The sequence below is a fragment of the Pomacea canaliculata genome, linkage group LG1, assembly GCF_003073045.1.
Source record: "Pomacea canaliculata isolate SZHN2017 linkage group LG1, ASM307304v1, whole genome shotgun sequence".
NCBI lineage: Eukaryota > Metazoa > Mollusca > Gastropoda > Architaenioglossa > Ampullariidae > Pomacea > Pomacea canaliculata.
The window spans coordinates 7114729-7123706 of NC_037590.1; the positions used below are offsets into that span (position 1 = coordinate 7114729).

The 8978-nt window shown below is 39.2% G+C and overlaps 2 protein-coding genes across 2 annotated transcripts; one reads left to right on the forward strand and one right to left on the reverse strand.

The window, feature by feature from the left end:
• The first annotated feature begins 178 nt into the window (after positions 1–178).
• Positions 179–2664, forward strand: LOC112560231 (collagen alpha-1(III) chain-like). Its single transcript, XM_025231920.1, has one exon. It carries the CDS (start codon positions 208–210, stop codon positions 1243–1245), a length of 1038 nt encoding a protein of 345 aa, XP_025087705.1. The 5' UTR covers positions 179–207; the 3' UTR covers positions 1246–2664.
• Positions 2665–2767: 103 nt separating this feature from the next.
• LOC112560224 (protein canopy 4-like) lies at positions 2768–8890 on the reverse strand. Its single transcript, XM_025231908.1, has 7 exons — positions 8682–8890; positions 7944–8067; positions 7460–7600; positions 6940–7024; positions 5889–6006; positions 5127–5198; positions 2768–3923 (listed from the first exon to the last, which is right to left on the reverse strand). Exons 1-7 carry the CDS (start codon positions 8794–8796, stop codon positions 3796–3798), a joined length of 783 nt encoding a protein of 260 aa, XP_025087693.1. The 5' UTR covers positions 8797–8890; the 3' UTR covers positions 2768–3795.
• Between the last annotated feature and the right edge of the window lie 88 nt (positions 8891–8978).

The following is an 8978-nucleotide window of genomic DNA, read 5'->3' on the forward strand; positions in this document are numbered from 1 at the left end:
AGTCACAGGGAAAGAGATCGGGACAGCCGGGGAGGGCGAGATAGAGATCGAGACAGGGACAGAGACAGAGAACAGGATAGCAGTGGAACTCGGCAGCGACGTCGAAAATCCAAATGGGACAACCCAGATGAAGAGTCAAGCACTTCTGCTGGAGCTCCCTCCTTAGGGCGAGATGCTGGTTTCCAGTCAAAAATTAAAGAAGAATCAATGAGAAATTTTGGGGGCCCTGCACCACCACCTAGCAACTTAGTACCTGACAAGCAGCAGTTTCTTGGAACATCAGGTCAGCACCAGCCATCAGATCGAGATGAACGAAACCAAGATTTTGTGTCAAGGAGCGCAAATAAGCCTGGAGTCTCTTCTGGTCCTCCACCGGCTGGTCTGCCAGGGTTTCGAGAGAGAGCTGCAGAACTACCATCTCTCATGGATGAGCGCTTCAGCAGTCGACCTGCTTCGTTGTCAGGGGGTGGTAGAGATGGCAGGTTTGGGGATAATTCTAAGCCTGGGGGAGTTGGAGAAGCATCACTTCTCGGTCCCATCCCATCCGGCCCACCTCCAAAGTTTGGTGGTGGCATAATAAGTGGAGGAGATCGGCAGCAGCCTGGTGGTCCTCCACCAAATGAAATAGATGGACTACAATCCAAGGAGCTATGCTTCTTCTTTGGGAGACCAAACATTGGTCAGGGTTCCAATACCCGGCCCCCATTTCATCCAGAAGGTCCAAACAGTGGGCCACTGTTTGGGGGTCCTGGTGGTCCTGATGCTGGTGGACCACGACCTGGATTCCGTATGGAGGGTCCTCGATCATTCCGGCCAAGAAATCCACAGCAAAGCTTTGGCGATAGAATGGGTGGACCACCAGGAGGTATAGGTGGTCCTTCAGCTGGAGGAGCTGGTTCTGGTGGTATAGGTGGGCCACCAGGTGGAATGGGTGGGTCAGGTGGTAGGGGTGGTCCTCCAGGTGGGCTAGGAGGTCCTGGAGGTGTGGGTGGTCCCCCAGGTGGGATTGGTGGAGCAGTTGGTAGAGGTGGGCCATTAGGTGGTATGGGTGGTCCTCCAGGTGGAGTGGCAGGTGGCATGGGTGGACCAGGAGGGCCACCAACTGCCATGGGGGGACCCCCTGGTGGTAGATTTGGTGGAGGGCGAGGAGGTCCTCCAATGAGACCTAGATTTGATGGTCCTGGTGGAGGTGGCCGTTTTCCTGGTGGACCAGGTCCAGTGAGATGGCCTCGAGGCCCACATTAAATGCATTATGAGCTTGGATAGGGAGGAACTGTAGATTGTGGCACAAAATGACTTTAAAGTAGGATTGTAAGGAATCTATAGATTTGCTGTCTCCACCCTAGGTCTTAGGTGAAATTCTTAATGCAACTGGTGTGTTGTCACTTAGGAAAGTTGTTTTGTTTTGTATCCTGGAAAGACTAATATATTTAATGTGCAACAAAATAACTTAGTCCTTATCGATTTTGGAAAAAGTCAGAGAAGTATTCTTTCAAACCGTTTGAAAGTAATCTTTCTTTTTTTTTTTTTTTTTTGGTAACGTTTATTCATCAACAGTCTCATCTTTAGACGACTGCAGGTTTGGTTCAAAAGATTGCGTTATGCTTAAATGCTTTAGAGAAATGAATTTTGTTAAACAAGTTTTTGCTGATTGCTCATATTGATCATGATCCAGATGTGTGACATAGATGAATTGTTACCTTTTTTTTTTCATTTTGAAACTACCTTTTACAAGATCGCTCTTTCAGGAAGCAAAGGATGAGGGAGGGAAGACATTTTTAAAGAAAAGAATTTGTCTGGTGTTTAACATTAGCTGCCAAAACTGTGGTTACTCCTTAAACTTAGGCCAAGCCTGGTTAAGCCATTAATCAGAATTAGTGGAATGTATGCCCAATGCATTGCTAGACTTAAATATCAGTGTGTTTCACTTGGTGTAGTAACTATGTATACATTTTTTAATAATACATTGATCTATATCAATAACTTCATTAGGAGCTGTGAGGATGATTTTTCAATTGAGTGCATTCATGTACTAGATGTGCCAGGTTTCTGTTATTGCCAGTAAGGTGTGATCTTCAGGTTTCTCTGTACTAGAGGACACCTTGTGTGCGCACACATCTCTAAAGACATGGTGTGCGTTGATCTGTTTGAATTCCTGGGTATTAAAGTGAGTGGAACTGGAAGTAATGAAATCAGGATAGCAAATGTTAAAGCTCTGAGTTTACATAATCTGGCTTATGTAGGCATTAAATCCCACAAGGCATAGTCTAGAATAATTACTGCATTTGTATTTGCAGCTGCAATTGTCACTTACAGCTTCAATGTTCATACATTTTGGTTAGCTGATAAGTACCATTGTTTATAATGCTCATTGTCAACACAAATCTGTGAATCAAGCCTAGGTTATAATCATAAAGTAACATCTTAGTGAAATATGGTCGTATTTGAACAAGAAAGAATCAGACGTAGATTTGAGATGAACTATTTCTGACCATTGCTGTACACTCTGGTGGGTCAGTTTTCACTTTGACCTCCAAGAGGTCTGTAGGTACAATCCTTTTTGCAGAGACATGCCATATGCCAGTACTGTGTGTGTTGTGAATGTTGGATTATCATTATTATCTCTAAACTATAGCCCTTGACAGATTAAATGGTGGAGAAATCGGCATTTTTGGTTTGTTTGTGATTGTGGTGACCCAGATTCATAAATATTGAAAATTCAGAAATAAAATTCAAATATCATATAACAAAGTTACCCAGAAAATAGTTTTAAGAATGTACTTGAAAGTATATTTTGCAAGCATAAACACATGTTGGCAATGCAGTCAGATACAAATCACAAAGGGAATAACCTGAAGAGGCATTTGGGATGTACCTCCCAATTGAAAACCAGGGATGACTAGTGGCAGGCCACAATTTTACATTAAAGACAAAGGGAAACGTGTCATGAACTAAATACTTTCCACATTTGTCCAACACATTTATGCACATACATGGCAGGGTTATATGGTTAGGGACCGTAATGTAACACATCTCCAAAAACACCTTACACCCACTTTCACAATAGACACTCGAAGGTGCTCTCCATTAAGTCAACTGTGTTCTGAGGCAACGGAAAAAGAGCTTGCAGCAAGATGTGATGGAAGCTTGATGAAATGGATAACGGACAAGATAACAGGATTAGATCAGGGAAGGTTGATGAGAGCACTGCACATTCACAAAATAAATGTTAGTTTCTGAACTATGAAAAGAAATTTCAAAAGAGTTTGTACTTAACCCTAACTCTTGTGCTTAATTCATGAGCATTGCCCAACATCTGCAACACTTCACAGGATGGTCGTGAAACTATATGTTAATCAGAGCCAATTTTTTTGCCCACAAAAGTACAGTCATTCCTGATCAAATTGGTGGGGCAAGAATATATAACAATTCTGCTAAAAAGTTGCCATGAAGGTTGAAGTCCCAATTTTCTCATCCTGCCACATTTTACTTACCCTGATTAAGCAGATAGCTCAGATGTACTACACAAACTGTGATCTACTTCCAAAAAGGGCATATAAACCAGAAGGTATTAAAAATCACTTATTCCAGAGGAGAAAATTTTTTTTCTATTGACCTTTCAGTTAGTCCCCAGCAAAATTGAAATACTTTATTAAAAAATGTCATTTTTGAGCAATGGCACACCTTGGAGATGGGGAGGACAAAGGGAGATAAAACTTTTTCCAAAAATACTACAGTTGAGGGACATTGCTGATGGAATGATCCACACAAACTGAAATAAAACAATGTAACTCTTCACAGTTCCTCTTTGCCATTACTCTCAACAGACGGACTGGGAGGAGGTGGCATATCTTGTTCTGTTGATGCATGGGGTGGCAATCCAGAAGCAGGCATACCTGTGTCGCCTTTCTCCTCAGGTTTTTCTAGGAGAGTGAAAAAATATCAATGCAAGCAACCAAAACGAGTGAAAACACATCTTTTCAAACCTTCAGCAAGTATCAAAGACAGCCATAAGAGCTGGCTTCTACCTTATCAAATGTTTTCACAGATAATAAGGTCAAAGACTCAGTTACAGGCATGAGCAAACATCAGACCTTCGACTGATGAGCACACTAAATATAGGACTAGAGGGCCACCATATTTAGACACAGTATTTAAGAAAATTGTCACCAAAGGCCCACAAAATCAAAATTTTAGGTCATCTCCAAAAAACTCTCATAGATGAGTACATAACCTATGTTGGATGACAATGACTTGTCTTTAGTGTACTAAAGGTCCCGGCCACCACTCACCAAGGAATCAGCTTCCCATTCCCCAAGAAATAAATTACAAATGGACTGCTATTGATTGGCTTTCATGTCCTCAACCAGACTTACTTTGTACATTTGTGATTTTCTTCTACTTTTTTTGTGTTTCCCCATGGAGCATTATCTTTATGTTCTAATATATTTTCACGCTTCGGTGTGAAAGAAGAAATGTCTGTTGTAGCATTTGAATGGACAGTAAAGTGTTTTTATTACTCTATGTTCTTTCCCATATATCTGCATTCTGTATCTAATTCCTTGCTGCAAAAAGAAAACTCAGCCACAACACTCTTTTTCTTGGCCCTATACTTTGGAACCTTTCTCATTTGTATCAAGAAATCTTTAAAGATCATTTTTGCAATTTGTATATCAGCCCACTAAGTAACACTTTTCCCAGCGTCCAGTGCTGTAACATGTTTGAACCATATTCGTTATTGCTAGGCTGGTTAATCAGTCATAATGATTTCATGAATGTATTTTAATGTTCAGTTTTGCTACTCGGAAATTTTATGCATGACACAGGTAAATGAGAGTTTTACTTATGTCTTTCTCAGATTCAAAACTGCTTACAACTGAAAGAGTTTTTTAATTATCTCAACATGAAAAGAAGTAATAAAGACCTCAGATAAGTTACACGGTATTATATAAATTAGACATATAAAATCTTCAAAGTTCTTTTATAAAGCAAATAATAGTAGGAATCTATAATAAAGTGTAATACAACAGTCTACTATTTGTATCGCATGAAAACATACACTATCACTACCACGGTCAGTAGACCCTAACCACTATATTCAACATCATTGTATCAAATTGTATTACCATGTGTTCCATTTGAAGAGTCTTTCTCATCATCAGACTTCTTATTTGGGTCAAATTTTTCAGACAAACATTCTGCAAAGACAACAAAAAAATGTGATTTTGATGATGCATTTCAAGCAAAGTGCACATGGCAATTTAGCAGAAATTAGGGGGTTTATCCCAAAGTGAATGAAAAATAAGGTTAATCAGATATGAAATTGAAGATGCCCCAAAATGATGAATCTGCAAGTGGAATGTCGCTTGGTGTGAATATCTTCTGATGGCTACACCACACACACAAAAAAAACTGTAGCTCATAAATGCAGCTTGTATGTTCCATGTACCAGTTGACATCCCCCTTTCCTTCTTGGAAAAATACCCCCCGACAAATTTGCGTCAACTTCAGCATGGTGCGTCACTAGCTACATGAGCCAATGTTAAGTACTTTTCAATAAGAATATATTTTAACAACAAGGGATGTTTTAATATGCATTAATTCATTCTTACTGCATTTGCTTACAACTTTCCATTCACTTTCAATGCATCTTTAACATGCTTACATTCACAATTACCTTTGGTGACATTTTGTCTCATGGTTGTCATCATTAATATCACAACTTTTCCACTCTTAGTTGGATTATTACATGCTTAATGAACGATGATGTCTAGAGGAGCTTGTGCTAAGAAACAAGAAATCAAGACAAAAAGTCTCCGACTTGAGTATTCATCTATAATGATGTCATGCTGTTAAGATGCAGAACTTTGTTTTTAGGCTGTTTATACCTGTATTTGTGTGGTGGAGAATCCTGTCGCGACAAAGATACTCAATGAGAGGCTGGTCTTGTGGTCCATAATACCATTCCTCAATGTCATCTTCATAGTTCTCCACCAGTTTAAAGCACTATCAAACATATGCATATATATATAACATATATCTGCATTGTTCAGCTCAAAGAAGCATAAACAATCAGTAAAAACAAGAAGCTGCAGAAAATCTTTATTCTTTTTGACCAAATGGTGTCTCTCATGTAAATACCACAAAACTAAAACACTATTCTGTTTCATTCAGAAATAAAATGACTTCTGGGAATAAAAGACCAAAGGCATGATAGAACATAATTATACTTAAGGAAAAAAATACTGAAGCATAGGTCAACTAAGATGTTTTTATTTTTCATGGTGACTTAGTCTCAGATTATGAAGTGAGCAAAAATGGCAGGTTTAGGGTTATTATAATAATAAAGAGAATTTATTTAGTGCTTTACCTCACCATCAATGGCTAGTTCAAATCACTTTACAAAGAACACACAGACATAATAATGATAATGTCTCAAAACAAAGAGTTCACTGTGTTCTTATGCTGAGAAGGTAAATACCATCAGCATAGATGCAGTCACCACAGCTTAGTACTACTACCAAAATATAAATTTCTAGCCTTCTCTTCTTCTTTGATTGTCTTTTGTCTTGAAGCTTTGATTTGTAGTTCTCTAATCATCTCTGCCCAGTTTAATTCATACAAGATCTCAAAAAGTTGTGTTCACTTATGCTCGATTTGATCAAAAATGATCTCTGCCATTTTTACTGGGAGGATCTATTTCATCAGCCTGGAGTCCTATCGAGTAAATTGCCTGCTGAACAGGATAGGTCTACCCAGAGGCTATAAATATAGGGTTTCAGCTGCTACCTGCAGATAAGCAGATTTACCCAGCCAATTAGGCTAAATGTATCCAATGAATACAAGCCCTAAGCAATGCTAGCTTCAACATAAAAAGACTTATAATGTACTTTGGTTTCAAAAGCAGAAGAGGACAAAATATACCAAGCTTTTTCATACCATGCGCTGCATATTAGTGATTTCAACTGAGGGTTGGTCCCATAGTTCATAAGGAATCCCAAGTTCAACTTTAACTCCTTTGTTTCTGTAACAGCCAGAAGATATCAGATGAAAACGATAAGCAGCTCACCCAAAGGCAATGGGTAATATAGAATCATAGCCATTCCAGTCTTATTGGTTTTAATTACAACAGATATAAAAATCTCATAATAGGGATCATGAGCCATCCTGATATTGACAATCACAAGCTGTAAGTGGAGGCTTCTTACAGTACCCTCATCATGAATCTTGCAGAACCTTGTGATCATTATCAGTACTACCTCTGTTATATTATGTGTAAGACTTCAGACATGATATGCTAAATGGTCCTTTTGGACTGGTGAAGAGCGTTGTCCTAAAAAGTGGATAACAATGACCCATTCAGCCTCACTACCTTTGTAACAGATTGTAAACAGAGTAGGTATACAGCAGCCTAGTAGCTACAGACATTAACAGTGAGGTTTTTCCTAGGTAGCCTTACACCAGATTGTGGAGTGTTGACATGGTTTCACTTTGACCCTTTGCATAGCGAAGACTCTTCTCACGCTCAGCATGCACATTGTATTCCAGTATTCGATCGCAGACATGTGGCTCATGCACCACTTCAATAAGGCGCAGTTCTCTGCATAAAACAGTGCATTGTATGTTATGTCAATCATCACTTACTCCCTGATCGTAAAGCAGAAGTAAAAATCTCACCAAAAAAACCCCCTAAAGAAAAATATGGATATCTACCACATCTTGAAGTTACAGAAAAAACTGTAAACATGAAAAGTGACAGACACACTAAATGTTAACATACATAGTTATATTTAATTTATTCTGCTAGGCATCAAGTAATTTGATGGACCACGGTCACATATATCAGCTTAACTAAAAAAAAAACAGATAGAAATTATGCAACAGTAGGTAGAGGTCTAAATAAGGTTAAATGCTATTCTCCTGGAAGTTGAACAGAAACTTACGACTTTTTGTACTCTTTCTTTTTTTTAAACTTTGTATCAAGGCCATGACCTGTTTCAATCACTCCTCGTACTTTTCCTGTTTCATCCAGTCTTCCCTGCAGTTCAACTGCTAAGTATTTGCATACTGTCAATAAATTAAAAAATAATTATTCAATATAGCAAAAATGGGATTATCAGGAAGTATGGGCTCTACTGATTGTATTCTATGACTTAATTTCTTCTAAAGCAGCACAGAAAAAGATCTGGTCATTTCACTGTTCTTACAGCTACAAACTGCAGATAATTGCATGAGCCAATTGTCTGGATCATCAAAGACTAAACAAGAACTATCCATGAGACTGGCAGGCACTAGACTCCTTTACATTAGCCGAAGTATGTTAAAACAGCAAAATGCGTCGTGGCACTATGCTATTAGCTGCTGATTCAATAATGTATGAGACATTTACCAGACAGCGCTAGCTTCGCGAATGCCTAATGTCAATAGTACCGAGCATGCATGATTCAATGGGTACAATTTTTTTAGGCTGGCATTGGATTTACGTATAGGTTCCAGACTTCTATCAGTTCACAGAATAAACTGATCCGTTAGAAACAGAAATACTTTACTAATTAAACGTTGATGATAGTGACTTTTCTGTGTGCATCTGCATATAACTGATGACGACCCTATTGGCCATTACAAACATGAACTGCATTCTGTTATCAGTGCTTTTCAGTTTCATTCATCGCAATGTTTACCTTCACAATCAGTTGGGTTTCTCAGGCCACGGGGCATGTCGTCGTCATCGCTGTCTGCAAAAACAATGGACGAAAGCAAAAGAACAGAGACGACACAGGACGTCGCAGGCACCATTACTGATAACGGCTGTTCTCTCTGATTACCTTTCTGTCGGCTCCCGCACGCGCATGCACGCGGAAGTTGCCATTTGCGAGGAGGAAACTTTGTTGTGGTGCGATCCGATTGGTTAGCATTAGGTGTCACCTTTAACCTTTGCAAAACTGTGTCGTTAGCTTTTGTTAATTGATTACTGCGAG

Coding starts and splice junctions, on each gene's coding strand:
- LOC112560231 (XM_025231920.1), top strand. CDS start 208: ATGAGAAATTTTGGGGGCCCTGCACCACCACCTAGCAACTTAGTACCT.
- LOC112560224 (XM_025231908.1), bottom strand. CDS start 8,796: ATGGTGCCTGCGACGTCCTGTGTCGTCTCTGTTCTTTTGCTTTCGTCC. Junction 6,007..6,939: donor TCACTAATATGCAGCGCATG/GTATGAAAAAGC, acceptor TATGTTTGATAG/TGCTTTAAACTGGTGGAGAA. Junction 5,199..5,888: donor TCTCCACCACACAAATACAG/GTATAAACAGCC, acceptor TTGTCTTTGCAG/AATGTTTGTCTGAAAAATTT.